General features: G+C 47.0%; 1 protein-coding gene across 2 annotated transcripts in view; it reads right to left on the bottom strand.

Annotated features, from left to right (window-relative positions):
• Nucleotides 1–17,908, bottom strand: part of LTBP1 (latent transforming growth factor beta binding protein 1) — a 387,949-nt gene extending 370,041 nt beyond the window's left edge. For both annotated transcript variants that reach the window (XM_028117233.2, XM_028117231.2), the window contains exons 1-2: nt 17,418–17,908; nt 16,317–16,387 (exon numbers count right to left, since the gene is read on the bottom strand). In XM_028117233.2, coding sequence (XP_027973034.2) covers nt 16,317–16,387; nt 17,418–17,908 — 562 coding nt within the window. The remainder of the gene's footprint in view (nt 1–16,316; nt 16,388–17,417) is intronic.
• Nucleotides 17,909–21,056: the final 3,148 nt, after the last annotated feature.

Below are 21,056 nucleotides of genomic sequence, written 5' to 3'. Positions count from 1 at the left end.
CAGCACTGAGATGTTTCCAGATGCTGTCAAGGAGAAACAAGAGTCATAAACTATGCATGATCATCTTACCTTTTCCAATATTTTGAAGAATTTCTTATCCACATGAGGACTCTCTTATCACCTACAAGTAAAAACCAACTCTAGCAAATGAATGGAAGTTATAAGGAAGCATGTTTCAGCTCCACAAAATCAGTTTTATTTTTCACAAAGTTGTCTGTAAAATAAAACGGGTAGTCATGAAGGAGTGAGCTTCTTGTCTCTAGGAGGATTCAAGTACAGGCTCACTGGCCTGCGCTGTCAGTGCCTAGAGGATCCCTGGGTTAGAACAGGGATGGGGTAGCTGAATTAGATGTCTGACTTCCTAGATCATTTCCAAATAGGAGTCTAAGCCACCCCCTTCGTGCAGTCAGGACATCCACTGAAGATGATGAGCACATACTGTCATGTAACAACTGAAAACAGTTCCCTGAAACCTTACCCCATGTCACTCAGCCAAGCATCAATGTCACTTAACCCTGAAGTTGTGCAACAGTAAAAAGTCAAAGAAGCCAATGAGTTCATCCTCTGATCCCAAACCCTTGTTTTTCTCATTTTCCTTCTATGTGTGATTTTAAAACATTTTCTAGATCCACCAAAAGCCAGCTTTAATACGTAGACAGTTGGGGTGGCGACTGCTTTGCAAACTTTAATGAAGTTAAATGACACAACTGTAAATCAAGAAAGATTATTTAAGCCATTAGAATCATAAAGGTTTGTCTGCAAGTAACAATGATAATGTGCAATGAACCAAAAGGTATGATTCTTGCAATCCTGGACACCTGAGGTCCATTCAGAAAATGTATGGGGTTGAATCCTCTGTAGTTGCAGGTACTGATGTGGACAAATATTTAAAAAGAGAAGCTAATATGAGGTCATCTTCTATAACTTTCAGCAACAAGTTCTGCGACAGGAGATAAAAAGTGAAATGAGTGACAATCTCAAGCAAAAGAAAATAAACACTTTCTTCTTCCTGAGTCAAAATTTTGTCATCACACTTTCAAAAATCTGCTATAGCTATCTTTATTAACTGAGTAATCCCACTTTGAGCCAGGGGGAGTAGGCATTATAATCTCTGAAAATAAACGGTCTGTGAGGGATGAACTGTCGCGGAAGAATGAACAAAGGGCACTGCTTCCCGAGAGAAAGGACAGCCCCTGACACCCTCCAACAGTCCCAGGGCAACTGATTTCTCTCCCAGGCATCTGGACGTGTCACCCAAAAGCTTCAATTGTCTCCCACCCAGATGCAAACGCTACACAGACGGGTAGGATCCTCACACCAAAAAGAGTCATAACGTTTACTAATGAAACATAACTTGACCCTCTGCAATGCAGTGCTGTGAATCAGACCAGGTAACCTGTGGATCGCTCCCACACACACCTCCATTTATGTAACAGTTCATAAAACAGGTCTCAAAAAGGGTGTCCAAGAAACCTGTATGAAAAGCATCCAAATCCATGAAAATGTGGTTAAGAACCCAGATACCAGTCTTCATGTAAACATCTAAGTAAATAGTAAAGGATAAGATCACTCCAACCCAACAGTGTTAAGCTTTGGGAAACTTACTCCATCTGTTTCTAAGTGACATTTTTTTTTTCAATGAAACTCCATTAGAACTTTACAGAAAGGTTACTGAAACTGAAATCGCTCTAAAAAAATGTATTTTTATGGGGCGCCTGGGTGCCTCAGTCTGTTAAGCGTCTACCTTCGGCTCAGGTCACGATCCCAGGGTCCTGGGATTGAGTCCTGCATAGGGCTTCCTGCTTGGCGGCGGGGGATTTGCTTCTCCCTCTCCCACTGCTACTCCCCCTGCTTGTGCTCTCTCTCTGCCTTCTGTCAAATAAATAAAATCTTTTTAAAAAAATGTATTTTTACATATCCTATACTTTGTCCCATATGATGTGATATAAATATTGATCCCTGGGTTGAAATTCGAAAATTAAATGTGAGCTCTAGAAGCAGTCCAGTCCCACAGAACGCCCAGAGATCATAACACCCCACAGACACAGGAGACTGTGAGTTAACCGGCCAGACCTCTGCCGACTGCATGTGAACAGAATATTGGTGAGCACAACACCTATCAGATCAATACAGCAGCTCCCAGAACGGTTAAATGCAGGACTTAACACTTATTATTATTCTTGCTTGGAAACTAGCAATAGGTAACACTTAACCTAATGCTATTTATTAACAATGGTTCCCACTTTTCCATTTTGCACTGGGCCCTGCAAATGATGTAGCTGGTTTGGTCCTGATTTGGTGATTTGAACCCCTGAATCCAGTGAGGCCTGAAGCCGCCAACAGAAACCTGAGGACCCCCAGTTATCTGGCAATAAACAGCCTCTTTTCCTTTAGCTGGTCTGTGTATCTTTCACTTAGAGCCAATGGGTCCTGCCTAAAACGACCTCCAGTCCATCCATCTCTCCCATAACATCCTATAGACACCCAATGCACTCGGCCCTGGCTGCCTCTAGGCAGGATCCTCTAGGATCTACACATTCTTCCTTGTACTAGTTTCCTGTCTATGAAGTTGTCACCATCTTAGTAGCTTAGAACAATACACATTTATTATCTCACAGATTCTATGAGTCAGTAGTCTGGGCACAGAATGAGTGAGTCCTCTGCTTCAGAGTCTCAAGAGGCAACAATCCAGCTGTCAGCCGGCCTGCAGTCTCACCTGAGGTTCAACTGAGTGAGACTCTACTTCCAAGAGCACTCAGGTTGTTGGCAGAATTCATTTCCTTGCAGCTGTAGGACAGAGGGCTCCAGCTTCATCCTGCCCACCAGCGAGAGCCTGCCCCCAGTTTCCCGCCTCGTGGCTCTCTCCACGGCAAGCCACAAGCACTACAGGCAGCTTACTTTTTCCAAGCCAGCAAGAAGTCCTCTCATTCCAGTTGGCTAAGGGGTCACAGACAACATAACATAACCAAGGAGGTGACATCCCATCAACTTTGCCATATTCTATTAACTAGAAGCAAGCTGTGGGTTCTGCCTGCACTCGAGGTGGGGGAAGTACACCAAGGCACATCTGCCACAATCCTACTGCTGTGATCATCCTGGCCTCCACTTGGGCTGTGAGCGCCACAGAGCACCACCCTGATTGTATCCTCAGCCCCCTGCACACTGCCTCCTACGTAGCAGGCACTTCAAAGTTAGTGAGTTGAAATGAAAGGTTGAAGACAACATAAGATACAGACTTCTAAGGACATAGACAGAGAGACAAATCAGCTATAAAAACATTAGCAGTTGTTTAAAACTAAAAAGAGAGAGAGAGGGGGGCGCCTGGGTGGCTCAATTGGTTAAGCGTCTGCCTTCAGTTGAGGTCATGATCCCAGGGTCCTGGTTTCAAGCCCCGCATCGGGCTCCTTGCTCCGTGGGGAGTCTGCTTCTCCCTCTCCCACTCCCCCTGCTTGTGCTCTTTCTCTCTTTTTCTCAAATAAATGAATGAATAAATCTAAAAAAAAAAAAAATTTATTTTTAAAGGGAGAGAGAATTTACCCACACTGAGACCACAGGAGTGAACATTAAGTCTTCTTAAAATCCAGCAATTCCAAATTTGGGTCTTTTCAAAATGTGAATACCATTTTCTAAGACTGTGGCCCTATCTAGAGGATAAACATTTGGGTGTTTTATCAAAAGTAACATGCAGAAAATTTGCTCACATTGGGAAGAGAAGATAAAATAATTACTTTTAACCAGGTAGAACTATTATCACAAAAACTAATGATTTAAATAAGCCTTGCGTCCCTCCCCCCAAATCTTTCTACTACTTGGAAATGAAATAGATATTTTTTTAGACCTAGTTTTTCTTCAATATTCAGGTAAAGTATCTTTGCATTCATTTATTTTGCAGGAAGAAAAAAGATACGTAATGGGGAAAAAAACTCCCTATTTTGTAGGAAAAGTAAAGCAACTCCTTCTTCAGCTCTTTCTACACAGGTTCCTAGTCTTGTAACAGGCAATTCCTTTCCTAAAAACACATCTAATAAAAGTGTGGATCATTGCTGAAATTCTTAACTGGGCTGTTTCCAAACATCTGATACATTCCTTCAGCAACGTGCAGGACTGAGTCAGCAGGACCCTAAGGAATGGCCAAGCAACACCACCTCATCTCTTTCCGTCTCAACTTCCTCATCCTCACACAAGAAAGCTTTGTCCCTGCCAACACTGAGGGCACGTTCTGCATAAAAGCATGCTCTTCGCTTCACTTTTGAACTATTTTGGAAACGAGTAATGGCACCTGCCTCCAAAACAAAATGTCACATTCCCTCCTGTTACTTTTATTAATGTTGTAATACCTTTCTCATCATTCTTGGCCTTTAACATCTTTTATTCCAGTATACCCCCTTTAAGCCCAGCATCCTCAAGCCTCAGTGTGGCTCATTCGCTAGATGCTTGTGAAAACCAGGGTCATGGGGTCACCGCCTGAGGGTTCCAGTTTGGTAAGGCTGGGGTGGGGTCCCACAACCTGCTTTTGCTATGCATCCCACAGGGGACCACAGTGCACAAGAGGTCCAAGCACCACACCTTGATACACGCAGCCGTGAAGAATACGGAGAAGTGTGATTTAAGCATCTTCCACATTAAAGAACAGAAAAGAACTAGAAAGTCCCAAAGGTACAAAACTCACATTCACTGAACAGCAAAACGTCTTCCCTGGGTCCCCTCCATGAGCGTGCAGAATAGAATGTGTAGGGACGTGCATGGCTCAGATTACAAGGTGCCCATCTGAGACTGGGGAACTGCTCCATGGCCTTGGGAAGGGGGAGAAAACAGCTTCTAGTCCCCAAGGCCTGGAACCGAAGGGAACCAACTTCCATGCACCCCTCCTCTGTCTACACATGATGAAAAGGAGGGGCTGGGTCTATCTAGAGCAGTGCTTCTCAAACCATAGCTGCTTCAGCATTACCTAGAAGGCCCATTAAAACACAGAGTGCTGGGGGGCGCCTGGGTGGCTCAGTCGGTTAAGCATCTGCCTTTGGCTCAGGTCATGATCTCAAGGTCCGGGGATCTAGCCCTGCATCGGGCTCCCTGCTCAGCGGGCAGCCTGCTTCTCCCTCTCCCTCTGCCCCTCACCCCCAATCACATTGTCTCACTCGCTTCTGTCTGAAAGAAATAAAATCCTTTAAAAAAAAAAAAGAAACCACACACAGAGTGCTGGGTCCCATGCCTAGTTTCTGGTCTAGGACCGGGCCTGAGAATCTGCATTTCCAACAAGTTCCCAGGTGCTGCTGCCCCTGGTTTAGGGACCACACTTTGAGAACCACTAGGTTTGTGGAGTGGCAGTCAAGCTGTCCATACTATCGGATGGAACGGGGCAATTTTACCCATGAAAGGGCCTCAAAGACTCAAAAGTGAGCATTAAAAATGGTTACACAGGAAGACTGGCTGTACTATACATTCTCTCCTACAAAAGGACCTGCTTAATAACATAATCTCAGTAGCCCTGATATAAATGAATTTCAGCTGGTCTTTCCCTCAGAAACAAATGTGACTTGTAATGTTTATTAATCAAGAAACCTTACTGAGAGTCTACTATGCACACAGAACCACTGTGTAGGCCAACTTCCTAAGAGATAAAAAGCAAAACAAAAACAGGTCCTTGCCTTTAATTCACTTATCGTCTGTATTATTTCACCTCCAATTACTAAGAAATTTTGGACTAACTTAACATAACCTTTTCACTATTACAGTTAAGAAAGAAAGAAACATAGCTCTCTTGAAAGGATTCTTGTCTTTGCTTACACTCTACATTTAGGAGGACAAAGCAAGTCACAGGGAGGGGCACAAAAGTGGGGATTTAGATATTTTTGTTTATTTTCAAACCAACTTCCAGACCATTCCCCCCAGAGACCATAAACCTTCGGTAAATGGCCCCATCAATATAAAGATGTGAAACACAGATCTGTAATCATCAAAAACCCACTGTAATACACTAAGCCTCCTATTTTTCAAGACAAGAAATATACCAACACATTATAGACAAAAATTTCACAAACTGGGGATGCATGGGTGGCTCAGTGGGTTAAGCGTCTGCCTTCGGCTCAGGTCATGATCCCAGGGTCCTGGGATCAAGCCCCACGTGGGGCTCCCTGCTCGGCGGGGAGCCTGCTTCTCCCTCTGCCTCTGCCTCTCCCCCAGCTTGTGCTCTCTCTCGCTCACTCTCTCTAAAATATTTAAAAAAAAAAATTCACAAACTGAAAACTTTTCACAAAACAACCAGAAAAAAACCTTAATAATAATATCACCACATGTTTTGACAGCTCTTTTGTGAAGCATTTTCATGAACCTCATTTTATTTGATACTTACTACAAAACAGGAGGTGTAGCCAATGGGTGCTAGTAACCCCATTTACAAACAAGAACAAAATCACCCAGGGACAGTGAGTGACTGCCCCAGAGGCCCAGCAGAGGTGGCCTTTGCACCTACCTCGGGCTCACCCCACAATTTGTGAAATTAGATGGGGTGGGGGGTGCATTGAACAAAACCTCAGAACAGCATTCAAATGTATTCCATAAACTGTATACTCTGAATTTAACACATCCTAACCACTCTCTTGAATTTGCCATGTGGCCAGATTGGGATTCTTAGCTGCCGTTTTTAAAGAATTTAACATTTTTTTTTTATTTAGAACGATGTGTGGATCCCCACTAACGTGCCTTTTAACACAGCAGTGACCAGAGACTTTTCTTTTTTTAACCCCCAAGCTTTCACCCTAAGCCTCGGCCGGTGGCTCTGGTGAACATGGGTCTCCCAGAGCTCGGCAGAGGCCTGGGGATGTCAGCAGCACAGGGGCTGGTCTGGTGATCTGGGCACAATGCATGCAGTCAGGCTATGATGATCATTTGTGTTGCCGGCCTTGGGTACTTCACTGTTCTATATGCAATTTTTCTCATCCATTAAAAAAAAGAGCATCAATAAAAAAAAATTGAATGAATTTTCAATTTAAAGCATTCTTTGTCCATGCCTTCAAAGAAGTGCTGTAAAAAAACCAAATCCTGCCTTGTGTTTTATTCCTTAACAATAAAATCCACTTGCATTTACAAGGCCCCTGTGTTATTTATGGCCTTGCGCAGCCTGCGAGACCTGACTGGGAAGCAGCTCTAGCTCCCTGACCACCTATCACTCCGGTCCTCACTGACAACCCAACAAACTCACTTCTAGGTTCCTACCCCAGGCCAGGTCTATCCCCTCCCAGGGCCTTTGTGCTAGCTGTTCTCACCGCGGAACAACAATCTCCTCTGTGAAGAGTCTCCCTTAATTCATCACCAAAATACAACCAGCCTTTCGTTCTCCCCCATGAAGAACCGATCCCATCGGTTCGGTAAAGTGGACCATGTCAACCCTGGACTGGCAACACCTTCCTCAAATTCATCTTCCCGAATCCATGAACCAAACTCATCTTTCCTCTGGTCCAGCAGAACCAACGGCACGGATTCAAAAACCAGCCCATCCATCTCCTAATTTACAAAACACGACATTTCGCAAACTGTTTACGTCTGTCCGTGCCAACAACATTACTCAAATGTGGAGCAGTGAGGGGGCCACGGGGGCCAGGAGAGTTGGCCAAGAGCAGTATTCAGGGATCTAAAATTACAGGGAAAATCGTACAACATTCATTTTACTTGGTCCCAAATCTCTATCAGATGATGTTGAGCAGAAAGATTCTAAAATTGGCAGGGAGAAAGGAAAAGTTGTCTTAAAGTTTGGGCCATGCCAGGGCAGCCTCCAGAAAGAAAGCTAGAGGAAACAGAATAAGGTGGTGTGCCCTTGAAAAGCTGTCATAATAAAGCAGTGTCTGGTGTGCAAGGAGAAGCACAAGGGCAAAGAAAACCAAACGGAAATGACTGCCAAAAGGGGAGAGTAAGTAAAGAAGAAAGGAAGGAGAATCCTCTAGACAGTGTTTAGAGGACCGTATTTACCGCACACCACCACCAGAGATGCTAGTTCGACTCTATTCAATTCAGTCAGCATTGATACTACAGCAAGGAAGGAGCCTGGGTGCTTAACGTGACACGGAGAAAATCCCACTCCACACTGATGGGGAGACAGCCGCCTCTCCCGCCAGGGCCACCTACCCCCAGAGCCAAGAAAGAGTGAAATCACAGGGACCCGAGAAACACAAACAGGGGTGTGTAAAAGGGAGCGCCCAGGAGGGGGCGGGCCAGGGCAGAATGGAAACCCCTGAGAGCTTGAATATGGTTGGGCAGGAGTCTTGCTCTGCATGCACTTTTCATACACTACTTCACGTGGTTCCCCCACATGCCTCCAGATGGTGGTCCAGACCATTATCCTACCAGTTCCGGTGCACAGGCTAACCTAGCCTTCGCCCCTCCACCTCCCAGGTCTCACAATGAGGCGGTGTTCCCATCCAGAGCCTTGGATCCTAACTCCAAAGACTGAACTTCTTTCCTTTCTTTTTTAAGAGAGGGATGGGAGAGAAGGAACAGAGGGAGAGAGAGAATCTTAAGCAGGCTCTGCGCTCAGGTGGAGCCCAATGTGGGACTCGATCTCACGACCCTAGATCATGACCTGAGCTGAAATCAAGAGTCAGACTCTCGACAGACCGATTCACCCAAGTGCCCCCAAAGACCAAACTTTTAACCACTGACCTACACTGCCTTCTGGTTCAGGATAAGAAAATATAGACCCAGGAAGGGGAGAAAGAGGAAGAAGGCAAGAAAGGCAGGCAGGCTGGGGAGGGGGGAAGGGGGACCACTAACAGGCAGCAGTTCCTTCTTGCAACCACACTGTCTTAGGCACACAGATTCTTGGTACCCAATGCACTGTGCCTACACGAAATGTTCAATCCTGAATAAGCAAGGCAAATTAATAGGTACACATGAGCATATACAAATACATTCAGCTCTGATGTGTTTTTTCCGTAAGTACCGAAAAAACTAATTTGTGTCACGCTAACAAATTATGTACTGTTTTCTCTCCACTAACAAGACAGGAAACATCATTAGCAAAATATGCATTTAGAGCAAGATAAGACCATAGTCTCTCCCTTATCTATAAATCATTGTGCTTAATGACCACATCAGGGAGTTTTTAAAAACATGACCCTGATGAATAGCTGTTGGATGTATTATTTTTTGTTTCTGTATATTTAAAATATTTTGTAATTGAAAATATCTAGTGGGGGGAAAAAAACACCCAATGTGTTTCAAAGTGTTTAAACCTTTTTTTAAAACACTTTAAGTGCACCTATGTATCATTAACAATTTTGCATATTTTCAACTCTTACAACAAAGTACATATAGTTATCAAACATTCAGCTAACTGAAGAAAAACTGGATGAAGCAACCCTATATGCAGCAATCTCCGTATGTACTATTCAAGACTGAGCTAAACCAGTATTCAGAGGGCTCCTGCCTTGAGGAGTTTCTAAATTGTTGTTTCTAAGTATTGGGCTTGAGCTTTAAAGTTCCACACAAAGTTATAAATAATGCCCAGGAGAGGGTTCCTTCTGGATCACTGCTTCTCAAAATGTGGACTACCTTCATCAGCATCCCCTGGGGTGCTTGTTAAAAACCCAAGAGATGCTGATTCAATAAAGCAGTTTAATAAAGTCCTCCTGGGATCAGTTGCACATTCACATTTAGGAACCACCAATCTAGAATCTTTTTTATTATTAATTATTTTAAAGATCTATTTATTTATTTGAGAGAGAGAGAGAGCACGAGCAGGAGGGGCAGAGACAACCTCAAGCAGACTCCGCGCTGAGCAGAGCCCGACACGGGGCTCGATCTCAGGACCCTGAGACCATGACCTGAGCAGAAACCAAGACTAGGACACTGTGCCACCCAGGCCCCCCAGTCTAGATTCTTTTAAAACAGACCACGTAAAAATGGCCACAGTCATAACCCAGATCACCAGCGGCCTGCTCCTTATCTCTCCCACACCCCGGAGCAGCTCCGGCATTAGGGAAAACGCCAAGACAGATCCACAGTCACAGACTGTATGGGAGGGACCTGGCTCAGCTTCTGCCCACCCATCCTTGCATCTTTGGGTCGTTGCTAGGGACGCCAAGTCTTTTTTTTTTCTTTTTTAAGATTTTATTTATTTATTTGACAGAGAGAGTGAGAGAGCACAAGCAGGGAGAGCAGGAGAGAGGGGGAGGGAGGAGGAGGCTCCCCGCGGAGCAGGACTCATCCCAGGACCCCGGGATCACGACCCGACCCGAAGGAAGACGCTTAACCGACTGAGCCACCCCGGTGCCCCGGGACACCAAGTCTTAAGTAGCCTGCCTCTCGAGCCCACGTGCACAGCATCTTTAGGCTTATTTTATGAGTTGATTATATCCTCCCCCCCCCCCAAAAGTGTGTTGAACTCCTGACCCCCCAGTAGCTTAGTGTGTGACTTTATATGGACCCTATTTGGAGTCAGAGTCTTTACAGAGGTAATCCAGTTAAAATGAGGTCATTAGGGGAGGCCTTGTGTCCTGATCAAAAGGGGAAATTTGACACAAAGACAGACACGCATAGAAGGCAGATGATATGGAGGCACAAGGCCTTCTACAAGTAAGGAGAGAGGCCTTGGACAGACCCTCGCCTCACAGCCCCTGAAGGAACCAACCCTGTCCACACCTTGATTTGGGACTTCCAGTCTCCAGAACTCTGCGGCAATAAAGTTCTGTTGTTCTAAGCCACCAGTTTGTGGTACTTTGTCATGGCCCGCCCTAGAAAACTCACACAGCTTGGGAACTCACAAAGTGAATTCAGGCAATAAAAGCCAATCTGTATCGGGGCTGCTGTCCGGAGGGGCCACAGCACTGGATGTCCCAGCAGCCCAGGGCAGTAGAAAGAACAAGGAATCCGGAGCCACAAGATCTGCGGGGTAGGGTCCAAGCAGTGCCCCCCTGCCTGAATGGGGATAATAAATCACACCTGCCTCTCCTACCCACACAGGCTGTGAAGGTCAAGAAAATGCTCCCCATGTGCTAGGAAGCACTTGGCGAGTTGTCCTCACCCCTCGGCAGCTCCTCAGCGCGTGCCCCGATCTCGGTCAGCGTGAAGAGTGGCGACACGGCCCCAGCACTCCAGCTCCCCCTGTTCATCGCTAGGAAGATACTTGGAAACAAAATCTGCACTTCAGGAAAATTCAATTTGAGCTCCCAAACATGTCTGAGCATGTTTGGAAAATCCAAGACAACAAATAACAGGGTCAGAAACAGCAAACTCCCAAGGTTGCCAAAGATCCTTTCAACAAGTCAGCCTTCCTAAGGGCCAAGGGTTCACTTGGGCAGAGAAACACTTCAATAAGCCAGGCCAGGTAGGAGCCAGGCGGTGCGTCCAGGCCGGCCCACGGGCTGGAGGAGGGCTTCACCATGAAGGTTTAAGTACTGTCGCCACACAGAATTTATGGTTCCTCCATGTTTGTTTTAACTAGTGTTGAGAACACATATTTGACCCAGGGTGAACTTGACCTCTGGGTCCCTCTCCTTTTGCCGGGCTGTCTGTGCCACATGACAAGACGTGCCAGCCGACCCTCCCACCCCCGCTCCCAGCAGGGGCCATGGTAAACCTCACTGCAGATCTACTGGCAAAGCAGCTGTCAATGACCATAGCAGGCATACGAAAAATGTGTAATCATTCTGGGCCTGACTCCCAAGCTCGGCTAGCGCAACGCGGAGCCAAGCGGGACGGGAGACAGCCTGAAAAGTCCTCTTGGTCATCTGAACTCCAGCCACATCACATTACTCCCTCCTGGACGATGCCATCTACTACATCTCTGAACACCAAGAGTATACGTAGCTGTCTCCTCTGCATATAATTACGGAACATTGCTAGGTTTGGGGTGTGTGTGTGTTTCCAAAGCAGTGTGGGCTGAATGCCAATGGAAAAGCAACGGAATATCGATTTTTCTGTTTCTCGCTAAGGAGAGAACAAGTCATTTGATGGGCCATGAGTTAAGTGAGTAAAAACAGACCCTGTACTCCCTGCAGCTGGCTGCATTTCTCCTCTATTCATAGAACCTGGCACATGGTAAAAGCTAAACAGATATCCGTTAAATAAATGAAAGAACCATCCGTGCATTTATGGAGGGTCTGCAAAGTGCCAGGCACCCTCGGGGGGCTCCTATCTGCCATCTTTGCTCTTCCGCCCTCTTCACGCTGCCAACCTGGCCTTACCCTCATCTTGCCTTTATGCTCTTTTATGTCCTCTGCTCCCAATCCAGTCTCCTCTTTAAAGCTGAGCCCCCTGGCTGTCTCTCTCTCTAGCCCACACCTACCCTGAGAGGGGGACGAAAAGACTGCAAGAACCAGTAAGGGGTAGGTTCGGTTTGGAGAGAGGAAAAAAAGGCAAAAATGAAGAGAGGCAAAAACAGTACACATCAGGGATTTAATGCCCCAAGTGGAAGACAGAGTCTCTAAGCAACAAAGACCCTCCTATAAATGTTAACTCTTTGGAAAGAGAACAAATGTGGTGCCATCTCTTTTGCCCAAAACACAGATGGATCACTATCAACAGTCCCTCAGTATTAAGAACTAAAATGACATATCCCACACCATACTTTCAACTTCTAGAGATCCACACACAAAGGATGTCTAGAAAAGCAGCATTAACATGCAACTGGGTACCTCCAGAAAGCGAATGGGTGACTACAGAGCCCCTAAGACCACCTCTGTGGACACACAAATGCATTCCGTGCCATGGTGTAGGTCTGCTGCCTGCCTGTCTCACACTGATTTGCAATGCAAGGCTCACTAAATCTTCAGTCTTCAGAAGCATTTGCCTGTGGCACATTTGAATGAAGTTTCAATCAACTAAAAACAATGGTGTCTGGCTGCAAGGGCACCTTATTTTCTTCACTGGATTAAGCAAACTGAACAACATAAACACATGCGATCTCTTACACAGAAATATTTTTTGCATCAATTGGACATGACCTATATAAACTGAAATTCTTCAGCTAACCCCTTTCAATTATCCTCAAAATATAATGACAATTAGGAGGCATCCTCGGTGGTACGTTTAAACATGCATACACATTTTATGATGACAACTGTCTTAAGGGGGAATTTCATGTTCGTGTATTAAGTATAATATAGCGTACTGAAGCGCAATTGTTCAATTCAGCAAAATAAGGAAGTGAGAGAGGAAAAAGACCACAAATCAATTTCTTTTGCAATCCAAAGTTCACCACTGAAGTAGTTACAGTCACAAAAATGGTCAGGATTTTTTCCATTTAATTTATGTATACCTTAGGGGAGTATTTTTACCTCTAAACAGCAAACTTTATTCAAAAAGAACTAGAGACACACAAATAGTCTAATACTTGGTCGCTTTTTAAGTTCTATTAAAATAAATCATTCAGAACAAACTGCTTTCTTTTTTCTTGGTAATCAAAGCCAGGACAGCATGGGAGTGACTGGCTTTTTCATTTATTCTCCGCTCTCACCGCCCCCCCCCCTCCCGTCTTCACTGAGGAATAATTGACAAATAAAAATTGTATATATGTACAATACTTGATAAGGTTTTGATATACACATACATTGTGAAGTAATCACCACAATCAAGCTAATTAACATAACTATCACAGTTAACATAACAGTTAACACTGTTTAAGGAGTAGAACACTTTTAAGATCTACCCTCTGAGCAAATTTCAAGTAGGACTGTTAACTACAGTCACACTGCTGTCCATTAGATTCCCAGAACTGATTCATCTTGTGTGACTGAAACTTTGCACCCCTTGACCACCATTTCCCCCTTCCCCGGCAACCCTAAGCTACTTCAAAGCTGTAATATAAAAAGGGATTCATATCTACATTCTTTAAAAAGAAGACAACGATGACACCAGCTAGGGAGACATACACAGGAAAAAAAGAAAACTGAGTAATAAATAAATGAGTCAGGATTTGCTTGGCTGAATCCAACCAGAAACTAAGAATCTTTCTGGTTTCATCGAGGCTTGTATACCTTTTCTCTTTCACCTTGATACCTGGAACAACCCAACAAAGTGAGCAAGGTTTTAGCACAGTCATTTCTGGATGGGAAAATACAGGGTCAGAGAGGTCGAGTGAATCCCTCAAGGCCACACAGGATTTGAATTCAGGGCCAGGGGCTTTTCTAGTAGCACGCTGTTCAACCATGGACACAAGTTTCACAGCATGAGTGGGAACTCCAGTCGTCCCATCCAAAGGCAGAAGGCTCCTTCATCTCTCTGGCTCTCCCACATACACAAAACAAGTCTCCTATTGAAACATAACCACCTAGTACATACATTACTTTAGGTTGGGCACTGGCCTACCCCAGCATCACTTTTAAAATTATTCCTGAAATGACTTATGATATACATTTCTAGTGCTTGGGCCTGCATTAATTTGACAGATTGGGCAGCATAGGAAGGCCAATTTTCTGAACGCTGAAAATCATCAAAAAAGAAAGTGATGTGGCACTGCTTAGACGCCATGCTTTCCATGGGCTAACTTCTAGGAATAGGAAAGAGAACTTGAACCAAAAGCCACACATATTTCTTGCAGGTACTGTGAGACTAAATCAATGTAACAACTTCCTCTGGGACCCCAAAGTCACTGTTCTGACCCAGAGCCTTCTGCAGCTTCTCTTTCTGGGTCACCAAAGGGCAAACCCAGTCAAACCTAGGCACAACCATGCCCTTGTCTCCCTCGCCTGGAGAAGCAGGAAGCCATGGAGTGGTTCCTTGAGACCTGGCTGCTCTCCCTTCTAGGGCATCTTTGGATCTTCTGAGACATCTTTGGAGCCCCAAATCCTCAGACCACCTTTTCAGAGAAGGCACTCGAATGCGTCATTTGCCAAGTAAATGTCTTCAAGTATTGGTGCATTCTAACAGGCATCAAGGAAGAGAACCCACCCACTGTCTAAAAAATTCTGCTCTGTATTTTCAATCTTTACACAGCAGCATCCCACTGCAATGGTGCTGTCATGGGTGGATTATCTCCACCTTCTAGGGAAAGCACATCCTATCAGGTTTTGAGCAGAAGGAGATACTGACGGGAGGAAAAGGTGTGTAATTTGACCTATTTCGTCGTAAATTCAAGAAAATGCTGGTACACTATTGTCAAGTGTAATCTAAGAAGAAGTGAAAAATTATGACAGTCTAAATGCCTACAACCCGCAGCATTTCTGATCTAGTGGTTTGAGTTCAGTAATCAGGAGGCTGACAGTGAGTTCATTTCTGCCATTACTCCTTGATCACAGTTAAATCCTAACCCATCCAGACATTCCTTTCTACAAAATCCAGGTCATTATGCCAAAGTCCTCCTGTTTCTTTCAAGGAGTGGAAGTACCTTTTAACAAGCAAGTGCACCAGAATGACTGCATGAGAAATTTTTTCCACTATTTTAAAATCCAAACTATATTTTAAATATGAGATATTTAAAATATTAAATCAGTATTTTAAAATCCAAACGGTATACAAGACAAATTGCTAAATCTTAGTATGCTGAATACCAATAAGCACCTAAATTTTGGATTCCAATCCACAATGTTTATGGCTCAAGCTCCATGCAGAGAACACCTAAGAATGCTAAACTTTGTGTGAGTGGACGATTTTTTAATTCCCAATTAGCAACAGACAGAGTCAGCTTGTCCAGCGGAACCTCACAATACGTTTTCACTGAATCCTTAACTTTACAATGATCAGGGAAATGTTTTCTGATGTTCTCAAACCTGTATGTCCCCATAATACATTTTTCTAAAACACTGCTACAATGTGTATTTGGAGAAGCACTGAAGGAAACCCCGCTTGTCAGTTCTAAAAGAACAGCGAAGTGGTCACCTCCTGGGAAACAATCAGGCCTCAAGGATGGGGGATTCTTGTTGCTGTTTTCAGAAAGCTTTAAAAACTGCTGATATTTTATTCCAGAACAGGGCCACCTACTACCCATGCCCCTCCCGCCATCAACTTAAAGTTTCTCATTTGTCCATATCCGGGTCTGAGTTCATTGTACTGTTTTGGCATATGGCGCATTCTCCACTGGGAAGTTTTTCCTAGCTCCTGATCCACAGGTGTGACAGTGATTAATACCCAGTTGGGGGCAGGGGAACCCTGAATGCACCGCACAGTTCTGTACAATACATTGCCGCACTGATATCATCATTACCATGACCCAACCCTTCACGGGTGGTAATGAAGGCTGCAGATAATGGGGTACACTGCATTGCAGACGTTAATATCTCCAGGATGGCATTAGCTGCCTCATGTCACCCCCGTGGAATCTCCCTCCCCCCATGTGGACAGCCCCACTCTGCCCACTGTGCAAGGCCACAATGAACGTGGAAACTTACGTTTGGTGCACCTCTGGGAACCAGGGGCCTTACTCCAGCCATGGCAGCACTGCCCTCCACAGACATTGACCCTAAAACAAAGCAAGACCTCTGAGTCCAGCAGTCGCAACATTAATTTCCAGAGAATCCAAGCTTCCAGGGGGCCCTGCAAGCCCGCCTCCCGCTTCCACATTCCTCTGGCTTCCAGAGAGTCCTAAGCCATACTGAGGATGCCCAAGCCAAAGGTGCCCAGGTAGAAGGGTAAAGACCATGTATCAGGGGAAGACGGGAGAACCAAAACGCCTGCATAACCTAGCGCTACACAGGACAGGAGAACGAGGTCCACATAAATGATTTTCTTAACCCCCAGTGTAGAGCCAAGTGTCTTTCATACATTATCTCACCCTCAGTTTAAACGAAACCTGAGCTTTAGATAGAAGTGTCCAAACGGGTGAGATCACAATGCCTGGAACTACCCATGAAAGAACCGAATAGGTAAAACAAGATATCCCCCAGCCCCCCAACCTGTGATTAATGGGGAGGGGGACAGGAAGGATGTTTATCAGCTCCCAGTAACAGAAACCTTCCAACCGAAAATTCTGTCGATGCGGAGACACCCCCGCCCCGGGAAAGCAGACCCCACAGGTGCACGGAAGCTCAAGCCCACAATTTCTAGGATGCTAAAAAGTTTTAGGCCACCGAACAGGGGCTGATCTTTACAGCCAGCCCTCCCAAAACGTTTTGTTTGTTTGTTTGTTTCACTAGCTAGAAAACATTTAAAACTGAGTTCCAAAGTTTAATTGATGCTGAGGGAGCGAGCTGTAGTGACTTCATGTGTACGCCCATCTTCTAGGAATAGTTAGGTTTGCGCACAGGAGGTTACGCCCCAGGCAGAAATGCCTTTTGTGTTTACCCGCAGCCGAGAAACAATGCACTCGGAGTTTATCCTCAAAAGTCCCTCGGCTTCCCGCACTCGGCTCTTCACCCGGCGCTGGCGGGCGGGGAAGGAGAAGGCGGCCCCACCGCGCACGACGCCCGCGGCCGCGGCCGGGCTCCCAGGGGCTCCGACCCCGCGGGTCCCGGCGCGGGCGGCGCGCGCGCGGAGGGAGGGTGTGGGCTTACCCCTGCAGCTGCTGCTTCTGCTGAACCTGCAGCCTCGAGCCCCCGCCGCTGTGGCTCTCCGGCGGCACTTTGGAGCGCACGGCTTGCCTGCCTTGTTTGGTGAACCGGGCGGCCGCCGGATGACCGCCGGGCTTGGGGTGGAGCTGCCCGCCGGGGGCCCCGGGCCGCGCCGGCTCCGGCGGCGGTGGCGGCGGCCGGAGCCCCTGCAGGGCCGCGCCGCCGGGCTGGCTCGTGCGGCGCGTCCGCTCCGAGGGGGCCCCCGAGGAGGCGCGGCTGGGGACGCCGGCGCCCGCCGAGCTGCGGCTGTACCTGGCGTCGAGCGCGACGTTGAAGGTCCGCGGGCGCGGGGGCCCGCCCAGGGGCAAGGCGCCCGCCGCCAGGCCGGGGCCCGGGCGCACCACGTACGTGATCCTCCGCACCCGGCCGTGCGCCGACGACGCGAGCAGCCCTGCCCAGAGCAGCAGCCCCCACCTGAGCCAGGGCCCCGCCATCGCGGGCCCGAGCCGGCGCCCCCGGCGCCCGCCCCCGGCCGTGCGGCTCGCCCGGTGCGGCCGCCCGCGCGCGCTCCGGCTGCCCGAGAGCCCGGGAGGCGGGACGAGGAGAACTCGGTTGCAGGAGAGGAAGTTCTGCGGGCGGCCGAGCGGCCCCAGACCCCAGCCGAAAGCGGCGGGGAGGAGGGGGCGGGCGTGGGGGTGGGGTGGGGAGCGGGAGCCCGGGAGGGGGGGCGGGGCGAGGGGAGCGGGCTGCGCAAGGTGAGGGTCCGCTCGCGCGGCCGCGGGTGCAGGGGGCGCCGCGCCGGGCCCGGGGCAGAGCGGGCGAGGGCGGGCGTGAGCGCGCGGAACGTTCCGAGGCAGCCCCGGCTGCAAAGTCTTTAAAAAGTTGCTCTCGCCGTGGAACCGAGTGTCAGATCCGAACAGCCAATCTCCGGCAGACGTGACGTCAGGCAGTAAATCCTAATTGGGGAAAGCGTGAGATGAGCCCGAGAACGCGCCGCCACCCTCTACATCCACATAGGTTGTTACTGTGGGGCGGCGAGGCCGAGGTCCCCGGTCCCGTGTCCCGGGGAAGGACAAAGGATTCGGCAGAGCCACTGACTGGTCCTTTCCTTTTAGAAGCCCCATGGGATTCGTTTGATATTGTTCGGAAGGCATTTTCTTAGCCGTGTTTGCTCTGATACATGCTAGGTGTTGGATTAAAATCCCAGATCGGGCCCTAGAAAGGACTGCTTCGGATGCGCCGAGCTGTCTATTGGAAAGCGTTTAGATGGTTCTCTTTGAGACTGTAAACCCCGCGTGTCTGTGTCTCGGTCTGCAGTTTCTGGTACCCTACTCCTAGCTCGGCGTGGACGAGAGTGCAGGCTGGGCAGCAGGGGGCGCCCGCGTGGACGGGGAAAACCGCGGCCGGAATCAACCCAAAAAGCAGCCGTCCTTTTTGGTGAAAAGGCCTTTACGCTAGGAATGCAGACTTTAGGATCCCTGACAACCCCAAGCCATTTATACTTAAAAAAAGGGGGGGGGTCAGCTCAGCTCCTTGGACTCCCATCTCAAAGGGAAGGATCACTCACTGTAGATGACCTAAAATCACATTAAGGGAAATGCAGAATGTTCCAGGGACAGTCCCTGGAGTTCATAGTGCTCTTTGGGGAAAACCGTGAAATGATACACTCTAGCATTTGAATTTAAAACGATGTCTCGAGAAGAATGCACAATTTTATTATATGAATGCACTAGAAAACCCATAGTCATAGCAGTCCAGTTTTTTAAAACTAAAAAGGAGACTCGGTTTCCAAGGCTTTGTTTGTTCTTGTTCATATTTATCTGTGGCTAATCTTGTTCTGTTGTCTGCCGGCATTGCCTTGTAGACAACTGGTAGCTGGTGATGATGGTTTAAAAAGAATTAATGGAAAATAATATAAAGTCGAGAATTGATTAGTCTCTTTTTTCTGTACATTGGAGAAAGACCTCCAGTTATTTGATTTGGCAGAGAAGGGCCTCAGTGCATCTGCCTAAGCACCAGTTTCACGTGAGAGCCACTGCCATAGATTAAATAGCATTGGGCTGGATGGAGAGACCACAGTTCAGCCCTAACACTGCAGCTAATTAGCCAAAAGACCACAGGCAGTCCACCTCTCATCCCTGAACCTCCACTTCCTCCTCCATAACAGACAAGTTGGATTAAAAGTACCTTCCAGCACTAACAAGCTGTGGCTCTAAGAACATCCGGGGTCCCTGTGGACAGAATCAGTGAGGTCATTCAAGGTCAGTCTCTGAGCCAAGCCAAAGAGAACTAGCTGAGGCGATTGAGGAAGGAGGGTGGGTCAAGAAACTGCCTCCCAGCATTGGATTCTGTAAAAAGACACAATAGGAGCTAGTAAATATCCACCCAGTGCCTACTCAGGCAAGGGCAGAGGCTGAACCTCTGCACATACACAGTATCCCAAGGCACAACCCCTTTGTCTTGGAGAAACTTCCTATCTGGTTAGAGAGACAAGATGTAAATAAATGAAAGCTTAAAAAAAAAAAAAAGGTAAGTAACAACTGAATTAAGCAACACTTTGAGATAATAATAAAAACCTCACAAGGCAGGATCTGATTTGTATGAGGCCAGTGTCACAGTATTACCCCATGATTCTTTTTTATCCCATGGAAAATTCACAATATTGAGGGAAAATATTTCCTACCTGCAATTCAAATCAGCCTACAGAGATTTTTACCTCTCAAGTAGGGATGATATAGCAGCAGTCGAAATGCATGGGGGGAAGAGGTGTCTAGAAGCACTAACTCCATTCTGAAGAGGCAGGCCAGAAGAGGAGAGGTGTCAGGCAGGGAAATCTGAGGAAATAGTGAAGGACGGCATCACCAGAGGACCAGATTTTAGTCTTGTGTGCTGGGTACACTGTTCTTGTGGGCCACTCACAGGACCCAGACAGATGAACCAGTTTCGGTCAGTAAGAAGCAGTTGCCTGTAGAGGGCAGGGCCTGGGCAGGGAGCCAGAGTTCTGGGCTCTGCCACTGAGACTTGGCTTCCCCGGGGAACTTAAGCAAGTCATTTCACCTCTCTGAGCCTGTTTCCGGGGGGGTCTTGGGGTCAACCTGAAGTCCTTGCATTTGGGGAGAGCAATGACCTTAACCATGCCCTATGGCTCTGCAGAAAAATGTTCTCTACCGTCAAAAAGACAGAATGCAGTCTTCCTTTCTCTTGACCCAAAGCAATAAACAGGTGGGTATTTCAACCAATCTTCAGCCTGATTACAAACTGTTTTATGACAGATTTGGATATATCATAGATCAACTCTGAAACATAACCACAGAAAGAATCACCAGTGTGATTGTCAGTCTCATCCCTAAAGGACCCACATATGTGTTGGTATACGTGTGTGTATACACAACCATTACTATGGTAATACATGCATAAGTAAGCAGCCCCACTGTAATCAGGAAACACTGGCAAAGTCAGTTTTCCACGTTAGTCTCTTGCTATCTACATAACTAGCAAGATGATCCTAGAAAAATATGCTGTGCACCCGTAGGAGATGGTTACTCATCTAAACACTCGACTCACTATTATCCTGAAAGTGAAAGCCCAGTTCCCGTCAGGCATGGGGACCAGCCTTTGCCAATTCTAGACCCAGTTTAATGC

The sequence above is a fragment of the Eumetopias jubatus genome, unplaced genomic scaffold (genome assembly GCF_037043125.1).
Source record: "Eumetopias jubatus isolate StellerSeaLion01/CBP00866 unplaced genomic scaffold, mEumJub1_p1.0 scaffold_9, whole genome shotgun sequence".
NCBI classification, from domain to species: Eukaryota; Metazoa; Chordata; class Mammalia; order Carnivora; family Otariidae; genus Eumetopias; species Eumetopias jubatus.
This window is presented reverse-complemented; position numbering and strand designations above follow the sequence as displayed.